This window comes from Schistocerca americana, chromosome 3, assembly GCF_021461395.2.
Source record: "Schistocerca americana isolate TAMUIC-IGC-003095 chromosome 3, iqSchAmer2.1, whole genome shotgun sequence".
Lineage (NCBI taxonomy): Eukaryota > Metazoa > Arthropoda > Insecta > Orthoptera > Acrididae > Schistocerca > Schistocerca americana.
In genome coordinates, this window is record NC_060121.1 from 209,284,361 (window position 1) to 209,310,373 (window position 26,013).

At 38.1% G+C, this 26,013-nt stretch overlaps 1 protein-coding gene across 1 annotated transcript in view; it reads right to left on the reverse strand.

Annotated features, from left to right (window-relative positions):
* The window catches only part of LOC124607235 (pyridine nucleotide-disulfide oxidoreductase domain-containing protein 2-like), a 177,333-nt gene that overhangs the window by 35,033 nt on the left and 116,287 nt on the right, over nucleotides 1-26,013 (reverse strand). Inside the window, exon 8 of the mRNA XM_047139508.1 lies at nucleotides 8,300-8,456. Coding sequence (XP_046995464.1) covers nucleotides 8,300-8,456 — 157 coding nt within the window. The remainder of the gene's footprint in view (nucleotides 1-8,299; nucleotides 8,457-26,013) is intronic.

A 26,013-nucleotide genomic window follows, 5' to 3' on the forward strand; every position in this document is an offset into this window, starting at 1 on the left:
CAACTTCGTCCGTGCACACATCGGGGTTATCAACATGAATGCTGCCATACCACTGTCTTTTTTTGACATATTCATGTATTTACTTTATTGATTTGATGGAATTTCAATGTTCCACATTGATATGCACTTTAAATGTTTTTGATAACGAAGGTAAATGTGGCACAATCAATCCATCATCAATTTAAGATCAGAATTTCTCATTCTGAGTAGCTGTGCAACCTCCATGAGCTGATATGCAGTGTCTGTATTGAGGACAGCCATCATCAACAGTGTGAGTTTCATGAATGAATTCTCTGGGATACTTTCTTGATCATTTTTTTTTGTCTGTTATGCATGATGGTGATTGTGGCTTCATAGCACTGTATAGACCATGCATCATATTTTTGGTAAAAATATCAAACAGCAATCAATCTTCTTCAGGATTTGATATTTCTGCACAAATTACATCATCAGTGTGAGTTTATTGTATTTTTGTCTTGAGCCATATGAGAATGTATGCATGAGGAAGGCCTCAGAGTTTTGCATCCAATGGAATACACTAGCACAACCTACAACACCAAATTTAAATAATTTCCTAGCAGCAAAATACACAATGCAGACTGCATGTGTCACTCTACGCTGGGGCCACATGTGAAGTGATGTTGTACTGGCCAACAGTACAGGACAGCTATGTCTTCCATTGTTACGGGAAGCTATAATACACCAACTTTTAGTCTCAACAATTTCAACCCTACTCTGTAACAGACGTTGTACTATTCTAAATCTGAAAATGACTATGAACCTGCAGAAAAGAACATTTAAGAAAATGTGTACTGCACATATTAAAATATTTGTACAAGAGAAACAACAATAATTACATAAATATTTTGCTAAGCTCTCTGTCTCACCCCCTCTATACCCTTCCCCCCCCACTGCCCCCTCCTCCCTCCTTCTCTCTCTCTCTCTCTCTCTCTCTCTCTCTCACTCTCTCTCTCTCTCTCTCTCTCTCCATCCTTTGTTGCTGGAAGACAGAACAGCTGACCAGTACTAACCTCCAGGAGTTGAAATAGACACAATTAAAATAGAAGCAACTATCCTAGTATTCAAAATTTTTGGTTTCCTTTTGAGGAATAGAGTCAGGTTATGGAAGGTTCGAAAAGAGGGGTATATCACACAGGATACATTTACTGATCTAACAAGAATGCTGACTTTTTTGGAAAATTTCACTGGTGAAATCTTGGGTTATCAGCCACGTGGCACAGTTGTTTTGAATCAATGTATCAAGTCATCTGAAGATGGTGAGTAGGAAACTCTCAGAGCTCCTCATTTGAAAACTCAAAAAGATTTCATGAATTTGTTAATCATTTCATTAGGGTACAGGACACATTTTATACGTTGGGCAATTTATGTTATTCACAACATGCAGCATTGCCCTATTGAGTTTATGCAGCTTCATTTCCACCCATAAAGTAGACTACAGTAAGATTTCATTTTTTACTATCCAAAAACAAGCAATTTAAACTATGTATGCTATTATTTAGTGTCCTTTCTTTAACTTCTTTGTCAGATTTTTCAGATCTGTAACAATGTTTTATTCAATAACTTTTCTGTTCTCTAGTTATAATCACTGTCAAATATGAATACAGCCATATTTTCCTTTTAGACACTGATAACTAGGATATTTTGATCTTTTAACTTCTTCATATTTGCCTGTTACAGATTCCTAATTCCAGTTCATTCTTTCTGTGATAAAAAATGTTGTAGATTTACTGCACATTATGAAGATGAAGGAAGTTGATAAATTACTGTTGACAGAGTGAGTCAGGTTGCTACTCAGTTGAAGAGTTCATGAAACATGAACTCATAATTTAAAAAGGAAGTAGTTCATCATTAGTTGTTGAATAAGCATTGCTGTTTATTCACAGTGAACATATTAAAGCTACTTTTAGCTCAATGACTGCAGGTTAATATTTGTGAGCATATTGCAAGAGTTTTCTTCTTCTTGAAGTGATCTTCTTGCTGATTTCAGAGGAAACCCACCTTCCACCAGACTTTTCCTGTGAAATAACTAATATTATGTAGTAACAGGTGCTGGTAGATTTAAAAACAGGGTTTATTATCCCAATTACAAATCACTTTAACTTTCAATCAACAATAAGTTCGTATGACCAGATAATAACATGAACTGACTCTCTTTACAGTTCCAAGTCAGATTTTATTCCTTGTTGTATGTAGATCTCCTTAGTTACCGAGTCCCAGGATCCAAGAACTTTACCATGGATGGAGTTCCATGTCACACTGCACTGCTCTGCAGACTCTGAGCCTCTGCCTTCTCTGATGTCACAAGCAGCTGTTGGGTACTCCAGGAAAAAAGTCTCCAGCATAAATCATCACCACACCAATTTGAACAGAACCTAATTTTCTTTTACCTACAGCTTATTATTACTTACACCTAGTTTTTCGCGAGTCAACTCTCAGCCTTATATATATCATGTCTACTTAAGTATTTGTTGATAATAAGTGAAGGTATCTTGTAACTTATTTAATTACTTCTTATTTATGCATAACATATGCATATTCCCCTACATCTTTTCTCCCCAATTACATCATACATTACTCTAGATAGAAACTATATGTTCATAAAACCACTCTTCATGTAACAGCCTATATAAGCTCATTATCCCTCAAGTCCCCAACAACTAAGATCCCCTGGTTCTTAGACACACAGTTATTTCATAATGTTCTCACTATTTAGTACATATCCACACCTGGTGGGTCACTTATGTTAGTCACATTTATCACTGTCATTACTGTAATCAAAGGGTTCCATTCATGAAATTTGAACTATGATATACAGGCCTGTAGACTCTTTCAGATAGAAACCAGGGGATACTATTCTTGATAGTCTTAGATTACACCTTCTCATCCACTAATGATTCCTTTATGCTCACCAGTCAATACCAATATAGTGTATCTTTAATCAAAATTGATTGAGCAGATAACATAATATTATCCTCTATTCGATTAATATCCTAACAAAAAAAGTCTAGAAGGTCCGTGTCTCAAAAGAACAACCGACAGAAAATTATTGCTCTGACCCTAATAGTGTCATCATTTAGCATATTACCGACATATACTTAACTATTTTTCTTAATAACTGCAACACTAGTACTTAATTCTCCTTTACGAGGCACCTCATGGGTTAATATCAACCATGACTTTCATATTCGTCATCTCATTCAGCTCAGGTAAGAGTTCATCACTTGATTACTATCTAATTTCCGTAACTCATCTCTTCATTTCTTTACTTATGGACTGTCATTGAATATCCCTTGCCTATATTTGACATCATACCCTCTAACCTAATCTTCCCTAAATAGGTTGTGGGGTTTCACTGAATTCCACTTTGCCTTAAATTTTAACATAATGTAATGAAGAATTTATCTCTCACTGACAACAAAGGATTTTAAATCTTGCTCGTTAAACATCCCTTTTCCTTTCCTTGTAATCGGGTTGGTGAGTACAGTTCTTTTGGCTGAGGTACCTGTGTTATTTTATGCATCCCTTTGTAGAGATGCTGAAACTTGGAAGTAAGTCCTTCATTCTTTGAACTTCTATTATGCTTCTTTACTAATACCAAGCCCTCTAATTTGTACACTATTGGGGTTCTTTTCCCATCCTTTTTTTCTCATGTTATTTGCTTTAATTGATGTCTTTTTGGTATTTGACTGCGATATTGGAGTAATCAACACATTCTCTTTGGGCCAGTTGGTTTTTTTTTTTGGCAAAGGTTCACCTCTGATTTGCTCACATAAAATCTCTGTGGGTGGCAACTGGGTAATGAACTGGAGGAGTTCATTCAGTAATCTTTCAAAATCAGTCACCATCTAAATCCACTGGGAGAGTTTACCAGCACAATACATTCGACATAGCCATCCTAATTCCTGCATCACACTTCTGGTGGGGATAGCCTGTGGTTGGTACTGGGATATAAGGATATGACTGACTTTTTCCCATGCTAGGAACTCCTTACATTACCTTGGCATAAATAGTGTACTGTTATCCAATAATAAATGTTCCAGTCTCCCGACTTGTTTTAGACTGTAGAAGTCCTCTGCTTCTAAACCCCATAACTCACTGGGTATTATGGGATGAAGTAAGGTGTATAGTTTCATCATCTGTATTTTCACATTGTGAGGTCTTAAACTGTCGTAAAATTTTTAACTTGTCAGTGCACATTTTTAAAGTAATAATATTTTCTAATGTGCATGGTACATTTCTTAGGGCCAAAGTAGCCATATCCTAGATGTATGTGCCATGTTATTAATTCAGTACATAGCAACCTGTTACTCAAAAAGTGACTTTTGTGGAACAGTATCCCTCTGTGGAGCTTCCATCTGGTGTTTAATTCACTGATCCTATTTCCTAACCATTGAATGTGTTTAAGAAGTGCTTGATCTTCATGTTGTTCTATTTGCAAGATACGACATAAATTTATAACAGCTGTATCTAAACCGTTTGTTTTAAAAAATGTATTGTGACATGGCATGATAGGCAAGGTATCAGTAGGTGTAATTATGAATTCAGGCAGTGAAATTTGCTTTGTGGACCAGAATTTTTTTGATGATTTATAATTTGATGTATGTATTCTTGAGGCTGGTGTTCGCTAGAGTGAAGTTAATCGGAATTACAGGACAAATAGTAAATCAGTACTGGCGGAAATCTTAATTCAGTTTTCTGTTGGCACACATAAATGGGATAATAACTTTTCCACGTGGTGATGATCAGCAACTACAATCTTTGTCATTCGATTGCACGGAAACTAGTCAAGAGAATGTAGTGCTCACAATAGAAACTGTGATATATCAAACAGAGATACATGTGAGCACTATATATGTAGGAACAATATCAGTGAAAGATTAGCAGCTAATATTGATAAATCATCAGGACTTAATGCACAGGAGAACGTAGACATTATTCAGTTGCTAACCAGTCAAAAAGGGATATTTTTGTTGAAACCAGGAACAATTACAGATTTTACATGCACATTAAAGATAAAACCTCAAGATCCTTTATGTGTGGGACCATACAAGACATCAGTAGTTTTAAAGGACATGGCATGACATGAAATTAATACAGGGTGCGATTTGTGCTTTTACCAGTGGGGGGGATGTCTTAGGGGGTTAGTAGAATTAAATATGTTACTAGCTTGGACCGTGGTGTTATGCATGGTTAAACAGCTATTTATAAATAGATGTTAATGCCGAAACTCACTATTGATGCATATGCACTATCAGAAAAGCCATCCCTTGTTATATCTTTAAAAGTACATTATAGGTAAAGCTTATTTACAAAATCATCTACATACAGGTACAGATATATGAGGGGAATTCAAAAAGTAGAGGCACATTTGTGAAAAGTTGTACTTATTCTGATGATAGAAAACTGAAACATATTAATACTATTAATAGTAAGACTTATTAAAAACTTTCAGTGTTCGGCTTCACAAATTTAAATTATATGTAAAGTTTTACTCCAGTGCTTGGGAAATAAACATCCCAGGTTGAGATGCATAAACTAAAACCAGAGGAGGGTATGGTCTGATGCACACTGAATTAATAGGATCATAGATTGGGATGTAATAGAAGTATCTAACAGTTGTTATAATAACTCACTGGTTGTCATTAAGAAACCAGTTGAACAGCAGACTACACTTGACCCAAGAACATTAAGTAGAGTACCAGGACCAGAAAGAGACAGACTGCCCATGATACATGAGCAGTTGACAAGGTTTGCAGGGGTGAAGTACATTACTACTATGGATTTAACATTAGGATATTGGCAAATTGGAGTATGCAAGATGTTAGACAAATATACAACAATTCTGTTTGAGGGTAGAGCTTATCAGTTCAGGGTTCTACTGTTTGGACTGAACATCTTAGTATTGGTCTTCATAAGCATTCATGATAAGGCAATTGGAGATGATCTGAAACACAATATCTTGGTATACGTAGAAGACATAATGTTAATAACATAAATCTGGGAAGATCACATTTACTTATTGGATAAACTCATATCTCGTTATATTCACGGGAAAATACACTGAAATTTTCCAAATCTCTATTCAGTAGGACCGACATTAAATTTTTAGGACATTTGATAAATAGAGAAGGAATAAGACCAGACCTAAGTAAGAGAGATAGAACTGGCAAGTGTTTGGAACCATCCAATGAACAACAACTAGGTATATTTAAGGATGGCAGAATTTTACAAAAAGTTTTTTAATAAATCAGTTCTAAATGTGCCACATATGGCAAAGATATTGAAACAATATTCAGTGTGGTGATGGACAAAAGAATGCACAGCCAATTTCTTAGCTGTCAGGGACAGTTTGGTGTCAGCAAAATTACTGGTGCATTCTGATAGTAGCCAACTGTTTCATCTCATGACATATGCCTCAGATTATGGCCTCGGGGCCCAACTGTATGAAGAAACACTATTGGTGTTGTAGTGGAACAAAAACCAATAGCATTTGCAAGCCGTATGCTCACACATACTGAAAGGAATTATAGCATAACTCAAAAAAGAGATATTAGCAATAGTATGGATGTTTAAGAAATTTAAATACCTATTACCAGGACAAAAGACCATCATGCACAGTGATCACACTCAAAAAGTAAATTGATACTCAGTAGGTGGGCATTGTTCTTGCAATAATTCAATTTTTCTATAATTTATGTCAAAGGATGCAAGGGAGTTCCCGTGGGTTTGGAGGGCGGATGAGGTTGCTGGTGGAGGTGAGGCTATGAGGGCAGGTCATGGATTATACTTTGATTGCTCAATCAGTGGAGGTGTTGCACATAATGGGCAGGGTTTTGGGTTTTAGTCCCAGTGCAGCACCCAATTCAGTCTGCTTGTAAGTTTAAAAACAGCATATGCTCTGCTGCAGAGTGAAATTCATTCTGTGTCACCCTATACATTTTTGATATAAGTTGTTTTCAGTATACCCAGAGAATCAATGTTGACAACAAGGACCAGTCACCACCAAATGACTTTCTCATTTCATATTTATGTATATATCCACCTGGCAGCATGTTTCATGCAACTAGTGAACCAATTTAATGTAGACCATAAATAAGACTTCCAACAGAATTCATTCTGACCACTGAGTAAGTAATCATGTTCTTTCTTCTTCATAACATGTATTTCCATTATTAATAGGAATTTATGGAAATACCACAGGTTTTATTGCAGAAAGAGTGTTCTGAAAATAAGATTCTAAAAAAGCTAAATATGAAACTAAAAGATTAAAAATCTTAATTATCAAAACACTCAAGCAAAATATGGCTGTATTATGATTTGACAGTGTTTACAAACATAAAAGAGAAGAGTTTTGGAGCAAAAATGCCCATTTAGAACTCGAGGAGCATACAACAAAGAAATTCCAGAAAAAAGCTAAACAGGAGGATAGATAATTTAAATAACTTGTTTGCAGGCAGTAAAAGAGGAAACCTTCCATTTTTGGGCATAAATTAAATTGCACAAATAGAACAAGGTAATCATACATGCCGTGAATATCATGAATTGCCCAGTGTATGTAGTTATGTATATATGTCTCTGTAGCCTAATTGAATGATGACCAAATGAAATCTTTTGAGTTAGATGAGAGGCAATGTCTTCTGAAAGTAATGTTTCAGCAAGTTTAAGCAATGGAAAATCCAGAATGGAATAACACCAGCATGAGATGGACATAGAGGTGGCATCGAGTGGCAGACAGTCACACTCATAGAAGATTATTAGATATTAGCTGTCAGAGAAAGTCCTTCTTCAGATGTAGGAAAAACAAACAAACACACACACACACATACACACACACACACACACACACACACACACACACACACACACACACACACACACACACAGCCACTGCTGTCTCATGTATGCATGAGCTGTGTGTGTATAAATGTGTAAGTTGAGTTTTTCTATATCTGAAAAAGGAATTTCTCTGATAGCTTATAACTTATAACAGTCTTCCTCCACTGTGGCTCTCTGCTGCTAAATGCTTCCTTGTTCCTAGGTCACCTTCAGGCAACTTGAAGCAGTGCTACAAGACAACATAGCAACTTAGCTGATAGCTCAAGAAGATTGCATTAGTGAAATTTGCCAGGAAAGCCTGCTTTCTCAACAAATTAGTAAATCTACACAGTTTGTATTCTCCAATTTACATTTAATGTGCACAACCACACTTATGAAGGTTAGTATTAATACTGAATTTAAAGCAAATAACTTGTTTGTATTATTTTGGTACAGTGCTAACCTCTCTGAAATTTTTCCTTTTGTTGCTGCTTCATATGCTTTTGTGAGAACGTCCAGATTTTCACAGTTAAGGTTAATTGTGCATCTGTGGAACGGCATTGGCTTATTTCCAACTGTGCTGGGATCTGAGATAAACTCTGGCAATTGACTGAGGGCCACTACAACAATACAGACACATTTCAGTGTATGACATCACTGAGAAACAGAAACATTAAGATATGTAATATTTTAAAAAATTACACTTGAGATATTACATGATTCTTAGTGTTGCATTAATAAGATGTAAGTTACCAATTTTACGAATCATAGAGTGCTTTCATGTCTTTTGTACAAAATTTTAATACCTACAAATATACATGAAATTATTATGTCTGTACAAGTTTTGCCAGAAACTACCAAAACAGATTGCCTGACAATTGCTGAGATATTGACTCATGTTGTGTAGTTTTTATTATCATGTAACTGAGACACTAAAAAGACAGTACCAACATCTTGCAAACATTGCATTATTTACGTGATACAGAAACACACAGCCATTAATATATACAGCACAACAAAAAATAGAAACAATATGATGAAGGGGAATAATTTAGTGAACTGGTCTTCACAGCTGTCTGCAGAATGATTCTACCATCACCAATGAACATTTTGCATAATGAGTATGAAGACAAGATAAGAGATGGCTCATAAGGAGGCATATAGACAGTCATTTTTCTCTCAATCCATTTACAAGTGTAATAGGAAAGGAAAAAACTGGTAGTGGTACATGGTGCCCTCTGACGCACACCATAAAGTGGTTTGTGAAGTGTCTATGTAGGTAGATATTGCATCATCTTATGTGTACTAATAGATTGGCAGCTAGTTTGTCCATCATGGACAACAGAGTATGAGGGGTCATTCTAAAACTAAGAACAATTTGATTTGAAGAGCTGCACAATTACCCCTCCCCCCGTCCCTTCCCCCAGCCCCTGCCACTATGCCACAGCACAGATCTTCCAAATAGATGGCAACAGTATGATGCTAACAGTGAGTAGGAGTGGTTATTTACTTTTTATTTCTTTTATTTTAAAAAGTGTGGCAGATTTAACAGTCCCACCAGTTATATAGTGGTATGGTTTCTGAAAGCTAAAAAGGTTCACTCTATCGAATTTACGCGCAGAAAACTGAAATTTATGGAAATACGATGACTGATGCTTCAGTTTGAAAATGATACATCAGATTTAATTACATACAAATGAATATTCATGATGAAAAACAGTGACCGACAAACCCATGTCAAGGACTGAAAAAGAAGTTAAATAGGACAGATGATTCTGTATTGATAAACAGAATATGTGCTTTCCTGAAATTTAATTATCAGTTCTCTACCAAATTGTACTCATTATTTTGGCTGTCAAAAAGTGTGGATCATGTTGGTTCCACAACTTTTGAAAGATGAACTTTAAAAGTGTTGAATGGGAGCAGTGCTGACTTTTGTTATTAGGCATGACAAGGGCGGTGAGGAGTTATTGACCCACATTGTTATTGGAGACAGGACCAGGATTTTGCACAAAAGTTCAGAAACAAAGTGCCAGTGAACGAGATGACATCATTCATGACCACAGAGAAAGGCAAAAGAAGCCAAACAAATTAAGAGCATGGAAAAGGTTACGGCCAAAGTGTTTTGGTATCAGAAGGGCACCCTACTCGTCAAATTTATGCTCAGAGGAAAGACCACAAATGCAGTGGAATAGCATCAGATATTTCACTGAATATGCCAAATTGTTCAAAACAAAGAGCTTGAAGTGTTGTCCAACAGCATCGTGCTTCTTCATGATAATATTCAACCACATTCTGATGCATCGATGAAGGATTTGCTTCAATGGTTTAAGTCGGAAGTTTCCAAACATCCATATTATAGCCCTGCCTTAGTCCTCAGTGATTACTATCTTTTTCTAAATGGAAGGATTTTTTGGGTGTTAAGCACTATGGAAATGACCAGAAACTGAGAGAGGATGCCAGTGACTGGTTCAACAACCTGGTAGCAAATGGGTATGCAGAAGCCATAGGAAAGGTTGTGGAGGAAAATGACAGATGTTTAAATATGAGTGATGACTACGTAGAAAAATTGCTAAGATACAAAAACATGGTGTAAAATAAGATTTTTACATTATTTTGAGTAAAAATGTCTGGAAAAGTAAATGTTATTTACTTTTAGAAGTATCCTCTTATAATTTGCATCCATTTGGAGTGATCTCCACAAGACAGCTCAGAACTTTTGTAAGTATCTGTCTCACTCATTTCTCAATGAGATTTGCAGGTCCCAAAGTTTTCACATAGAATGCAGAATATAACATAAATGTTCTAAGAAATCTGTAAAATTTGTTGGTTACTCTACTCGTTGTCACTGTCCAGTGCCTCGTCAGTGTGGGGACAGGCATTGTCAAACAAAATTAACTAGAGGGCATTGCATCATGGAAATTATAGGCCACAAGTCCTTAATTTCCCTGTTATCAACTGCACTAAAAAGATATGTAGTGATTTTCTTGGAATGGTTGTGCTATTACATTCAGCCAAAATGCTGTGGCAAGATATTGACATCATCCAGCTGCAACAATGAAATCCCATGGAATACTGATTATGCCAGGAAAACTTCAGGAATCATAATGATTGTGTTAACTGAACATACTATAAGTCTGCTTTACCTTTACTGTTATGTTCATTATATTTTGAGCATCGTAACGTGTTCTGCACTCGTCACACACCAGCTATTACCCAGACTTTGTTAGAAGAGTGATTCTTCCTCTGCCTTCTCCTTAGCCACTCTACTCTTGACCCAAATCATGATGTTCAATACACCACTGCAAACTGCCAGAGCAGTGAATGAAGTTAGTAGAATATATCTCACAATTTATTAAGCATATACTCTGACATTGTGCATTCATTATGATGTTATTCTGGAAATGTGAGTACTTGAAGCACTGGCAAAATCAAAAACACTTGGAATGTGCATGGTACAATCTGCACAGTGTATGTACAAGCTTTGTTCTACTGGGCTTTATATAGTAATGGTAACAAATGGACTGGATAATGATAAGAATGTATCCTGCTTTGTTAACGATCAGAAATGTACAGTCATAGTTTTTTGTGGCTCCTCACGTAACAGCATGATGACCACAATTGATCCTATGTGTTGATTACTGGCAAAGTGACATTCACAAACAACTGTCAATGATGTCATATGGGAATTGTCTCTCATTATTAATTCACTCCTCAACTTGCAACAGTCACTACATTATTAGAAACATGCTGTTTGGTGAAGAGGGATGAGAGGAAGTCTCGTAAATGACACCCTGTTACATAGCACAGCTTCCAGAAAATGGTAACTGGTTGTTACAAATGTGAAATTGTGCACAATATTAATGTTAATTTGTGATATGATCATGACGCAATCAGCAGTCACTGCATGTCTATTGCTATGGGCTGGATGTGAATCTGGATGCCACTACCATCTGGAATCAGGGCAACTATCATTTGCATCTTCCTCTGATCTTCCAGCATCAGTGTTACTGGTATACATTTGACACTCTTCACCCATCATGTTGGACAACTCACTGGAAAAAATCTGTGGCCTCCCACAGGCATAAAGTTTGGCTTCGTTGAAATAAAGGTAATTGCACAAATTGTACATATCAATGCCATCATGAAATATTTACAGGGTTTATTAAAAAAATGTTATGTTTGAAACAATACACTACTCTGTGACTATTCAAGCTTTCACAGTGGATATGTTGCAAATAGTCTTCACAGGTTTACCATTGGATAATGTTGTGTAAATTCCACAATATTTCCTTGGAGCAACTGTCCAACATCTTCAGGTGATTGTACCTTGCTGGTGGCTAGGTACAACCAACGGTATCCACATGTTGACGCTCTGAACATAGAACACAAGCACGAAGAATGCACAGGCATGGAAATAATGCATGCACAATGACCTGCAGATTTTTTTGATAACAGGCCCGTCATAACATTGGCCTGTTTTTTTTTTTTTTTTTTCTCTTTTCTTTTTTTCCTTGGTGAGTGACATCTGGCTGCAGTGTTAGTTAACATAGTGTAGTACAGCACACACAGTGCAGGAGGGCTACTCTGTGAGGGCATTTGAATATGGCGCCATCTATCTGCAGATCATTGCACATCCATGATTTCCGCGCCTGTGCATTCTTCGTGCACGTGTTCTATATACAGCCACCAGCAAGGTACAACAACCTGAAGATGTTGGACAGTTCCTCCAAGGAAATATTTTGGCATTTGCACGTCATCCAGTGGCAAACCCGTGAAGACTATTTACAATAAATTACTCTGTCTACACATGGAATATTGCTATTATGGGCTCGTAACATTTTAATGCCCAGTATGGGGATTTTACTCTATCCACAGCAAAGTGCCTTTGTTTACTACTCTCTACTAGTAAACCATACAGATATAGTGTACCTACGTATTATCTTGAAGAAGTAATTCTTTTTCACATAATATTTTGTTATGTTATGTTTACTTTCTATTCCATTCATGTATGGAGTATGGGGTAACATATCACTCCCACAGAGTGAGCCTTCAAGCTGGGATGGCAGTCACAGTATTACCATGAGTTGCCGTGCTGTGTGGGCATTGTGTAACCTTTACAAGCAGCTTCCTGGTTTCGGAGTAATGTGGAGCACCACCAAATAAATGCACATGCTGTGACAATGCCAAATAACATCATGACAGAACAATATGGCTAAAGAACAGTCAAAAATGTCATCAATCTGATGTCTGATATCAAGGTGCATGGGCAAGCAATATCCCTTGTTACCATTGAGAGAAGAAGTATTTCATATTCATCTATATAAAATTGTGAACTGCTTGAAGCTGATAATATTTGAGCACAAGCACAACTGCAGCAGTAATGAAGTCTCTCAAGCTGTGCCAGCACAATCTGAGAAGAAAATTTAATTATGGTTGCATTGGCTCAGAGCTGCCAGATGGCAACAAATTTGACTCTGCATACACATGTATTTACAGGGGAATACTGTAGGAGCACAGGAAAAATGGTTACTTAAATGGCTCTGTGCACAGAGCAACTAGTCTAACTTGTCTTTCCAGCAACTATGGGAGCAATAATAGGGGATGTAATACATTTGTATGATGTATATAAGCAGTCTGAAGTAACGATCAAAAATTTGTACAAAGGCCAGGATTCAAAGTTGGGTCTCCTGCTCACTAGGTAGATGTGCTACTTGTTATGCCACCCTTGCACAGTGGCTTTGCATAATTGCACAGACTACACTAGTACAAATCCCTCCTCAGTGCAAATTCCTGGTCACGCCTCGGCCCACTTGGTATTCCCCCAAAACTCAAACAGCACTACAGAGGTGGTAGCACCTCAGCACTGATGTTTGAGATGTGAAAAGGTCTCTGGAATAATGAAGAGTGATTTGATATATTTCTATATTTCTCACTTAATACATTTACTTGTAACTTTGTAAGCAGGTTTTCTCAGGATCTGTATTTAAGCATCTGCCAGTTCAGGTTTTTCAGCAGTTCTGTGACACTGTTCTCTGGGCCAAATGTTCATAATTTAAGATTTGTAAGGAGCATGTGGAGGTCACTGAACATATAGCTGTTTGTTTATATGGCTCATCTGAAAGCCCTCATTCTCCACTTGTCCATAAACATTTTACTTTTTCCAAAACCATTTTATTTGAGAAACTACTCACATTTCAAATACTCATGTTGCAGAATATTTTAATCATAATTAATGGTTATTTTTGAAATTCAATTCCATAGCTTTTGTAGCCCAGATTTTTCCAATTCCAAAAATTCCCATTTGTACCAAAGAAAGTATTAGTTTTGTAATACTGAATGGATACAAGGAGGGCAGCACAAATGAGTCACAAGTTTGTTTGATCCATGGGAAAGTGTCTTGAAGATGCTGAAAGAACTAAACTGTTAGGTACTTGAAGACAGATGCAAATTATCCTGCGAAAACCTATTTACAAAGTTTGAAGAATCTAGGAACACATTAAAATCCCTTATGTGTTGCTCCCATAGGCATAGCAAATACAAGACTAGGCTAATTACAGCATACAAAGAGGCATTTAAGATCATTCTTCACCCAGTCTGTGTGCAAATGGAACAGGAAAAAGTCCTAATAACTGAAATGAAATGTTGTGTGGCAAGAGCCTCCCAGCGGGTAGACCTGATTGCCTGGTGCAAGTCTTTTGAGGTGACGCCACTTTGGTGACTTGTATGTAGATGAAGATGAAATGATCATGATGAAGATGACACAAACTCCCAGTCCCTGAGTGGAGAAAATCTCTAACCCAGCCAGGAATTGAACCTGGCTCTTCCCCCCTGCCCCCCCTTCCACTCCCCCCTCCCACCCCCCCACCCCCCCCTTGCATGACAAGCCAGCACACTGTGCACTCAGCTACGGTGGTGGACGCACTAACAACTGGTAAAATGGGACATACTGTCTACCACATTTTTCACAATGGTTTGCTGATACAGTTATAACATTTGGAAAATTTCATTTTTTGGTTACATTTCATGAACTCTGCCAACCCACATGGAAGTGTAAATAATAACTTATAACTATCTTTTTCCTAATCGTGCAGTTCATAGTTAAACAGACCTGCTGTTTTGCTTACTATAATTTGTGTCCTGTGATTTTCCTCTCTTTCATAGTGATATAAAAAATATAACAACAGAATTTGATTGTTATTCTTATGCACATCTATAAGTACTTAAGCAGGACAATGATTCAATTAGCCTGTCATACTCATTCACATTATTAAAATCTTGCAGTCAGTTGCACATTAAAGTGTGTAGAGTCTGTATTAAGAGGCTTATGTGCCAACATCTTGGCCACTATCAGTCATAATTTACAAATATGTTGAGGTCCAGTATGCAATTAGTTATCAAATTCTAAACTTCATGTTACAAGATAATTTCCGTCCAGATATACAAAGTGAACAGCTACTATGTGTAATGACTAAATACTGAAACTAATATCATGTTGTTTATTAGTTAGAATTCGATAGTGAAAATGGAATGTAAAAATGTTGCCACTCTGTCAGATCACTTGTTGTGGAAGTGATGTGCTGACCTGTAATACGCAAACTATATAAATCCACAAATTAAGGTGATTATCATAATATTACTGGTGCCAATAAATGTGAAAAGATTTCAAGTTAACTTGTACAGTGTTGTATTTGTCATTTAAAAACTGATCAGTGTACCATATAATGGCTCAAGAGCAGACAGTGTGGACAAGCAGATACCAAGAGCAGAATACAGGTCAATAAGATTATAGATAGACTTATATTATAGCACACTAAAATTTTTGCATTTTGTGAAGTATACAATTACACACTTAAAGTGAGTTGCCAATCTACGCACCACTTTGAAACATTACTAAGATTTGACTGCAGTTTTTCTTTCTGATTGCTTCATTACAGATAACTATATCATTTTCAAACACAAATTACTATTGTCTACCTTGTCATTAATATCCAACATGAACATTAAAGATCTCAACACATTTCCCTAGGACACACCTGCAATTATTTTCACATCTGTCAAAGACTCTCTGTGCGATATAACCTGCAGCACCATCCCTACCAAGGAATCCTCAACATAGGTAAAGAAATAGTAGCAAACCTGAAGATCACAACAGCACCCATTGACCTTGACCTGAGACATGATCATGATGGCAGACACACCTATTTCAAGTGTTTATAATATGGAATCCCTTACATCCATAAACAAATATAAACCACAAGCAAAATATTTAACTGTGGCAATAGAATGAAACTAACATGACAACCACGTGAAGTAGGGGGTTTTGGCCAGAGAAAATATAAATATATGACAATAAGAATGACAACACAATGCAAGAACAAATATTAACCCAAAAATGAGTCACATGGAAGCCTAGAGACTACATAGGCATCACAAATTTTGCTTGACCTATATAGTTCATACGAAGACTTTGACACCAGGAATACACTCACAACTCCAAAAAACCCAGAAACACAAATTTCAATTGAACTATATGGCTAAAATGAAGCCCACAATACTGAAAACCAACAGACTAAAATCGTCAGATCTGTTATCCAACCTTCTAACTAAAATGAAGTCTAATGTGTGAGCAAACAAAATTCACTCACCCCCCCCCCCCCCTTAAAACAGCAACCCCCCAACTAATATCCATGTTAAACACAATACCCAAACCATAATATAACCAACAAAAAATAACAACACCCATACCTAAGGGGGGGGGGGGGGGGGGGAAGAGTCCAAATAAAAACCTAAACTGCTCTAAACACCTCTTACCCCCACAGCAAACCACACCAACAACGCCACCACCGCTAGTCGCTGTGGCCGAGCGGTTCTAGGCACTTCAGTCCAGAACCCTGCTGCTGCTACGGTCTCAGGTTGGAATCCTGTCTCAGGCATGGATGTGTGTGATGTCATTAGGTTAGTTAGGTTTAAGCAGTTCTAAGTCTAGGGGACTGATGACCTCAGATGTTAAGTCCCATAGTGCTTAGAACCATTTGAACCATTTGAATGCCCCCATCAGCCATCAAACGCCTGACCAACTAAAAACCTTCATCCTATATGTTTTCCCCACAGCCCTCAAGAAACAGCAAAAGGAATGAAAAATTATCCAGTTCACTCTTCTGCCAGAAGTACTCATATAAATGAGACTATGAGATGGAAGGAAGCCTCTTCCTTCTCCCTATCATGGATCTAACAGTCCCTCTGTCCCCTCTTTTGTAGTTGTATGTGCCCCAGTAACCTAATCATTAACCTCAATGCAATGATTAACCACTAAATGTTGATACCTCCTGTTCCCTAAATCCCCATAAGGAGGAAATACATTGGAAACTGTAGGTGAATCCCCTTCAATGTAATCCTCAATTAAATCTACTATTATCCATTTTGTCCACTGCTCAACAACCCAAAAACAATGTCTGAACACCCAGTCCCTGACATAACAACCTCTCACAGCCACAGATCCACTTGAGGGCCACCCCTCATTTTTCTAAAGTGTCAGTCATGTATGTCAACTGCAACCTCCCCTCCCCCAACTTAATGAATTCTGAGCAAACTTCCTCAAAAAAACAAAAAGCTGTCTAAACCACAATGCTTACCAACACCCACCTCATGAGCACAGGACTTAGTGGATGACCAATAGCAAGAACTACATTTCACTAAAATGTCGTCATGTATGGCCAACCTAGTGTTCTTGAACAAGGAACCCCCATGGATGTAGTGCCAGATGTTATCCCACCAACAATGCCACATGTACTGGTACCTGCCCTGAGACACAGCAACTTTGGTGAACTTCATATCCTCACCACATACCTGACACTTCACATACTCTGCAATAAATCCAGATGTCCAAATAACTGAAGGTACTTGACTTTAGACAACATGTCTTCAGCCTTAACCACAAGACTGAATCCACTAGTCATAATTCACAACATCAAAGTAACTCACTATCAAACAGTCACAAACTCCTCCAGTAACAACTTGACACATGCAACACACAATGTCAAATGACTTACTAACGTACTTGACAACATTAGGAAAAGGATAGATTGCTAGTCACCATAAAGATACACTCTGAGTTGAGACACGCACAATAAAAAGACTGTTACACAATTAACTTTTGGCCAAAGCCTTTTTCAGAGAAGAATACACACATTCATGCAAGCAAGTATACTTCACACACACGTGTTTTCCATCTTTGGCAGCTTGTACCAGAATGTAACAGTCATACTGAATGAAAGTAACAATATGGAGTGGGGCAGGGAAGAGGGAGAGGTAGCACTATATGGGTATGGGTAGGGGGAGGGGGGGTAGGGGGGAGGGGGGTGGGAGGGAGGGGGAGGAGAGAAGAGCACTGTCTGGTGAAGTGTGCAGGGACTAGGTGCAGGCATGATAAGACTGCCACTAGGCACAACATTGGGAGTCTTGAGGCAGGATGATGTGAGGGGGACAGAAATTTGGTAGCAGAGCAGGAAAAAAGAAAGGAGCAGGGATGGGGAAAGACAGGCATTGGCAGAGAGTAATACACAGTGAGGGTGAGAGGATGTGAATAGGAAGGAGGTAATAGAACAGAGGGATTGGAAACTGTTGAGTGGGGGATGTGGGAATGGTAACTTACTGAAGGTTGACGGTGGGATAATTTTGGGAGCAGAGAATGTGTTGTAAAGATAACTCCCATCCACACAGTTTGGAAAAGCTAGTGGTGGAGGGTTGGATTCAGATGGCCCCAGTTGTGTAGCAGCCATTGAAATGAAGCACAATATTTCAGGTGCATGTTGTGCCTCAAGGTAGTTTACCATGCTCTTGGCCACAGTTTGGCGATGGCTGTTCATTCTGGTGGGCAGCAGGTTGGTAGTCACACCAATATAAAAAGCTGTACAGTGATTACAGCAGAGCTCCTATATGACATGGCTGCTTTCACAGGTGTGCAAGCTCTGATGGGGGTAGGGTAAGCCTGTAACAGGACCGGAATAGGAAGTACTGGATGGGTGGATTGGGCATGTCTTGCACCTGGGCCTTTCACAGGAATATGGTCCCAGCAACAAGGGATTGAGAGCGAGAGTGACATAGGAATGGACTAGGATGTTGTTGAATTTGGACTGGTGATGGAGAACCACATTAGGAGGGTTGGGAATGATCTCAGATAGGATGGCCCTCATTTCATGGCATGATGATAGATAATTAAAGCCCCAACAAAGAATGTGGTCAATTTTTCCAGTCTGGGTAACAAAGGGTGTGCTCCTTTTTAGTTTGTTCTTGAGGTTGGTGGGAGTATTTGGGATGTGTGGAGAAATGGTGCTGGAGATCTGTTTGTGTATTAGGTCTGGGGGATAATGCCTGTCTGTGAAGGCCTTGTTGAGACCTTCAGCATACTGGGTAAAGGAGTTCTTGTCACTGTAGGTAAGGTGTCTCAGTGTGGCCAGGCTGCAAGGGAGGAATTTTTTGGTGTGGAAGGGGTGACACCTGTTGAAATGCAAGTACTGTTGGTGGTTGGTGGGTTTAACATGGACAAATCTGGGGATGGAGCCACAAGAGAGGAGGAGATCAACATCCAGGAAGGTGGCATGCTGGGTTGAGGAGAAGCAGATGGAAGGGAACATGTTGAGACTGAAGAAATGGGGATAGAGTTTCTTTGCCCTGGGTCCAGATCATGAAGATATCATCAATGAACCTGAACCAGACTAAGGGTTTGGCGTTTTGGAAGACTAGAAAGATTTTCTCTAGATGGCCCATAAACAGGTTGGCCTAAGAGTATGCCATATAAGTGCCCATGGCTATGCCAAATTTGTTTGTACATCTTCCCTTCAAAGGAGAAGTAGCTGTGTGCTGGAATTAAGTTGGTAAGGTGTATGAGGAATGAGGTAAAGGGCTTGGAGTCTGAAGGATGTTATGAAAGGTGGTATTCAATAGCGGCAAGACCATGGGCATGAGGGATGTTTGTGTGTAGGGAATTGACCCCATCAGTGATGAGTAGTGATCCAGAAGGAAAAGGTGAGGGGAGTGCAGAGAGTTGGTAAAGGGGGTGGTTGGTCACTTTGACATGGAAGGCTAGATTTTGGGCAATTGGTTGGAGGTGTTGGTCAATAGCGACTAAATTCTTTCAGAGGTGACACACTAACCAGTTACAATGGGACACCCAGGATCATTCAGTTTGTGGATGTTGGGGAGCATGTAGAAGGTTGGAGTGTGGGGTGTCATTCGGGTGAGAATGAAAATGAAGTTAGGGGAGATTTTGGGAAGGGGCTGAGGTTTTAAGCAGGGGTTGGAGGTTTTTGGACTTCTGGGATTGGATCACTCTGGCACAGTTTATAGGTGGAGGAGTTAGATAATTGGCAGAGGCCTTCTGCCAGCTAGTCACTGCATTTCATAACAATGGTGGTGGAACCTTTGTCTGAATGTAGAATAATTAGACCAGGTTGTTTTGAGATTGTATTTCTCAGAAGGGACTGGGGGAAGCATAGTGAGGGCAAGTTGGAGGTAAGGAATTCCTGGAAGGGGGTGATAGGTAAGAGGAGGAGGGGGATAATGATTGCATGGTGGTTTGAACTGGGAGAGGCAGGGTTCAATACTGGGATAGGTTGGTTTTGTTTGGTGGGATTGACGGCAAAAAAGCGTTTCCATTGCAGGGATCGGGTGAAAGAGAGTTGGTCTTTGACAAGTCCAACGTGGTTAAATTTGGGTGTAGTGCTAAAGCTGAGGCCTATGGATAGGATTTAAACTTCTTTTGGGCTGATGATTTTGATGGAAACGTTAACAACAGTGTTCTAGGAATGTTTTGGTTCTGGATTTAGTGGATTGTCGGTAGGGAATTTTGGGGGATGTGGCAAGTTGAAAAGGTCAGCTAGGCAGGATTTTGATGCTCTGAGGGGTTGACAAGGAGCAACACAGTGGGTGGGATAGGACTGCCCAAGGTAGCAGTAGGATGTTGGCAGATTGGATAACTTATGGAGGTGGTGTCTGGGATGCTCCTCCAGATGCTGGAAAGCAAGGGTTTCAATTTCAGGGATGTGATATAAATCTGTACTAATACCTAAAAACATACAAAATCATGGGAGAAAAGGAACAGATAAAGTATAGGAGTATGCCTGCATTGGGACATGGGAAGAAAGAGGGAAAATTGATTGGTTTGGTCAAGGTTCACAAGTATGTGTGGCACTTGTAGGTGTGGAAAACATGAAGCACATGAGGATGAGGGAGGAAATGTGATCAATGGGAATAATTAAAATTATGGGTTGGAAGAATTTGGTGCCTTAGATGTTGCACCAACAATCTGTACAATCACCTAGCCATGTGTTATGTGCAGATGAGATTGTTGATACAGTGTGGCTCAGAAGTCAGAGCATGTGCAAGTTGGTAGGTGGTGAATAAACACAGGAAAGAAGGGAAGGGTTGTACACTGGGAGAGTAATGCTTTAGAGAATACTAACAAAGGAAATATCACTGGGTTGTTAAATTTTTGGTTGACCCAAAATTAATATGTGTATACATTCAGACTACAAATCTTAATACCTTCTAAAACTATTTAATTTACGGTACTTATGCAAAGTAAGAAGAAGGTGACTTGAGATGAAATGCAATAATGTATCATGCCTTTGTGTTACCACAGCAATCATTAAATGAATATTGAAGATAGTAAACACTGAAGTTCCTGTTTATTCATTAACAGTTTTCAGCAAAGAGAATGCAAGTAGAAGTACTGAATGAACTGTTAATGTCATAGGATTAAGAAATATTACATCTGAAGTAAATTTAAGAGAGGAAGAATATTTTGTCTCACCTGCAAGTAAAAAGCATGATGAAAAAGCACTTATTGGCAAATGGAGAAAATTCTAGACAAGAACATTTTATATTGTTCGTGTTTTTTGAAGCTTATAAAAACACAGATGCTGAGTGAAAGAGGAAAGGAAAATCTGTGGGCACAATATTTTTAAGGAATCAGGGAAATAATACGGTGAAAAATTCTAAAGGAGAATTTTTGCATACTACAGAGCTATACATAAGAAAGAGATGTTTTGACTGCAAAAAAGTAATCAGAATGACTATGACATCCAGAAGAATGTATACAGAATGAACCTTCACTCTCCAGCAGAGACCAAGCTCCCAGGTTTGAGGCCCAGTTTGGCACACAGTATTAATCTGCCAGGAAGTTTCAGGAAGCTTGTATCCTTGAAAACTGACCACTGAAGTTAACCAGTGTTGTTGGTACTCCAATTTCAGGCTTCTGTACAGACTGAAAGCCTCTGTTAGGGCTGTACACATGATTGAAAAGGAGAAAAGGAGTGTTAAGTTATTTGGATATTGATATTTCTGACAGAGCAGTAAGTTGTGGGGCAGTGAGTCATCACTCTTCTGACTGGTTTGATGCAGTCCACCATGAATTCCTATCCTGTGCCAAACTTTTCATCTCAGAGTAGCAATTTCAGCCTAAATCCCTGTCTTCTTGTGCAGTTACCCTCTACAGCTCCTTCTAATACCATGGAAACTGTTCCCTGATGTCTTAATAGATGTCCTGTCATTCTGTCCCTCCTTCTTGTCAATGTTTCCTGTATGTTCCTTTCCTCACATATTCTGCAGAGAACCTTATCAGTCCACCTAATTTTCAACATTCTTCTGTAGCACCAAATCTCAAATGGTTCAATTCTGTTCTTTTCCAGTTTTTCCATGGTTCATGTCTTACTAGCATACAATGCTGTGCTCCAAACGTATGTTCTCAGAAATTTCTTCTTCAAATTAAGGCTTATGTTTGATATTAGTAGACATCTTTTCTCCAGGAATACCCATTTTCCAGTGATAGTCTGGTTTTTAAGTAGTCCTTGCTATGTCCGTTGTGGGTTATTTTGCTGCCTAGGTAGCACGATTTGTTAACTTCATCTACTTCATGATCTCCAATTCTGATGTTGAGTTTCTTACTGTTCTATTTCTGTTAATTCTTATTACTTTGGTCTTTCTTCAATCTACTCTCAGCCCATATGCTGTACTCATTAGACTCTTCATTCCATTCAACATGTCCTGTAATTCTGCTTCACCTTCACTGAGGATAGCAGTGTCATCAATGGTTCTTATCATTGATATCCCTTCATCCTGAATGTTAATCCCATTCTTGAACCTTTCTTTAATTTCTAAGGATTTTGAATATCTTGCACTATTTTACATTTCTGAACACTTTTTCTCGGTTGATGAATCCAATGAGTGTGTCTTGATTTTTTTTTTTTCAGTCTTGTTTCCATTATCAAACATGACATAAGACATGCCTCTCTGGTGCCTTTACCTTTTCTAAAGCCAAACTGATCATCATATAACTGATACTCAATTTTCTTTTTCATTCTCCTGTATATTATTCTTGTCAGCAAATTGGATGTAAGAGTTATTAAGCCAATTTTGGAATAATTCTTGCACTTATTGGCTCTTGCAATCTTCAGAAATGTGTGGATCATTTTTTTCTGAAAGTATGATGGTATATCACCAGTCTCATACATTCTACACACCAATGTGAATACAGAGAAAAACTTTGATTTCATATTCTCCAATCTTTTAAGTTTCTCGTGATTCTACACCATAAATTCATAGCCGCTGTGAAAAACCCCTAAGATCAACGCTAAAAATTCCCTGATTTTACATTTCTTGCTAGTAAGGCTTACCTCAATTCTAAGCTCTTACTTGACGTCTCGCTTGACTTTGTCCTGTTTCCTTCCTATTGACATTTGATGTGACTGAATAAGTTATAAGTGACTCAAAAGACAATGGTTTGCACCACAGGTGGTGGCACAATGAAGGGAATATTTTAGGCCATTGTGGAGATGGGAGATGTAAGAGACAAAGTGCTGATGTAAGCCATGATCAGTATTACCAATACAATTTGCAATGTTTAGCTTCGCTGTGCAAATACAATGCAACTAGTGCAAGGTTGCGGTGGTAATTGAAAAACAAGGCAGTCGACCGAAGTGTTCCAGACCCAGCCAATACGTGAAGGGGCCCAGACAACACATTTTCTTGTGCCACTTATAGCTCAGTCTCATCTTTTCGCATATATTATTGATGTACTGTATTCAGCAACAAAATCAATCATCAACCTTTTAAATTCCAACAATGAGTCCTGAAGATTACGCTCGGTAAAAAAAAAAAAAAAAAAAAAAAAAAAAAGGAAGGAGAGGTCACCCATTTCCGGCTAGTGAATTCTTATTGGCTGGTGACCTGTTAAGACAGCCAGTAGTGCAGCCGCCACACCACACTAACACACTTAAAATGAACTCACATACTGGGTGTGTAGAAAGAGGGAGTGACCCTCCAACAACGGGTGTGCAAGTAGGTGTGAAAGAGTTTTGTGAAGTGCTAAAAATATACTTTTCACGCAGATGATACGTGCTATGACAGAGATGTCACACAGAAATAGTACAAGCATTTTGTGATACTACATTTTAAAGACTTCTGCATTCAAATCTGACATGATACAGTTGCAACAACTACATACATTACTCATGTATACAGCATATGCTTTGCACCACACACTGCGGATCGTAAAGATTGGCAGCAGTGATAGAGGGCTTGAAGTGAAACTGTAGCACATCATTATGAGCTTTCTTTCAAATTTAAATTTTACACAGTGTACAAAAATTCACTGAGCCAACTTCTAATAAGCTTGTAATGTCAATTGAGGAAGCAAACTCATTTTTTCAGTCTCTGTTTATCTCATCAAGTATAAAATAACACTTTAACAGTGGTGAACATATGAAGTGCAGCTCATAAGAAAAGCATTAAACAATAATAGCAATGGTGTCAAAGTATGTCATTAAGCAGATGTCTGCATCTATGCTTATGGTTTAATGGCTTAGCAGCTGCGATGTTTTTGGTGTAATTCATGTTCATCAATTTTTGCTTTTTTCTGGGTGAGTGTAAACAATAATTTCTCAAAAACATGTTTTGAACATGTAATTTGTAGTCATGGCATGTCAGAAAACAGCTTGATTACATTGCAGCAGATACCAATTTTAATTTTTTGATGAGTTTTTATTTGCTGTTACACATTTGTGATTTTTTAAGAACTGATGAAATTCATTACCACAAATTATTGTATAAACATTATATTGTACATTTAATTTCCTTCACTTAGACAGATTTTATACAAAGTATTCGCAAGAATTGCGTTTTTTAATCATATATGCCAATTACATGTGTTTTTCTAATATTTTGGGGGTTTTTAACATTTTCCTCAGTTCTACATTTTCCTCTTTTTTTGTTTTTTTCTTCACTTTTATATATGCTGAGTCAGTTCTTACAACAATAATTTCTTTTTCAATTTCTTCACTTATTTCATGCAGCCTTTTTGCCTTTGCTTCCCTGCACTTCCTATTTATTTCATTTCTAAGTTATTTATATTTCTGTGTACCTGAATTTTCCTGAACATTTTTGTACTTCCTTCTGTCATCAATCAACTGAAGTATTTCTTCTGTTACCCATGGCCTTTACACAGCTTCCTTCATCATACCTATGTTTTTTCTCTCCCACCTCTGTAATTACCATTCTAGAGGTGTCCATTCATCTCCAGCTGGACTGTCTACTGATCTGTTCATTATCACAATATCTATAGCCTCAGATAACATCAAATGTATCTCTTTATTCCTTTGTACTTCTGTATCCCACTTGTTTGTGCCTTGTTTCTTCCTGACTAGTCTCTTAAACTTCAGCATAGTCTTCATCATTAACAAATTTTGATCTTAGTCTATATCTGTCCCCTGGGGTGTGTTTACAGTCTAATATCTGATTTCAGAATTGCTGCCTGACCATGATGTAATCTAACTGAAATCTTCCTGTATCTCCTGGCCCTTTACAAATATACCTCTTCCTCTTGTGATTACCGAACAGAGTATTCACTATTACCATCTGAAATCAATTAGTCTTTCTCCTTTCTCATTCATAGTATGAAGCCCATATTCTCCTGTAGCTCTTCCTTTTGCTCCTTCCCCTACAACTGCTTTCCAGTCTCCCATGACCAATAGATTTTCATCTCCCTTTACATACTGAATTAGCTGTTCAATATCCTCATATATTTTCTCTGTGTCTTCATCTTCTGCTTGCAACATCAGCATGTATACTTGAGCTATTATTGTCAGTATTGGTTTGCTGTCAATTCTGACGAGAACAACC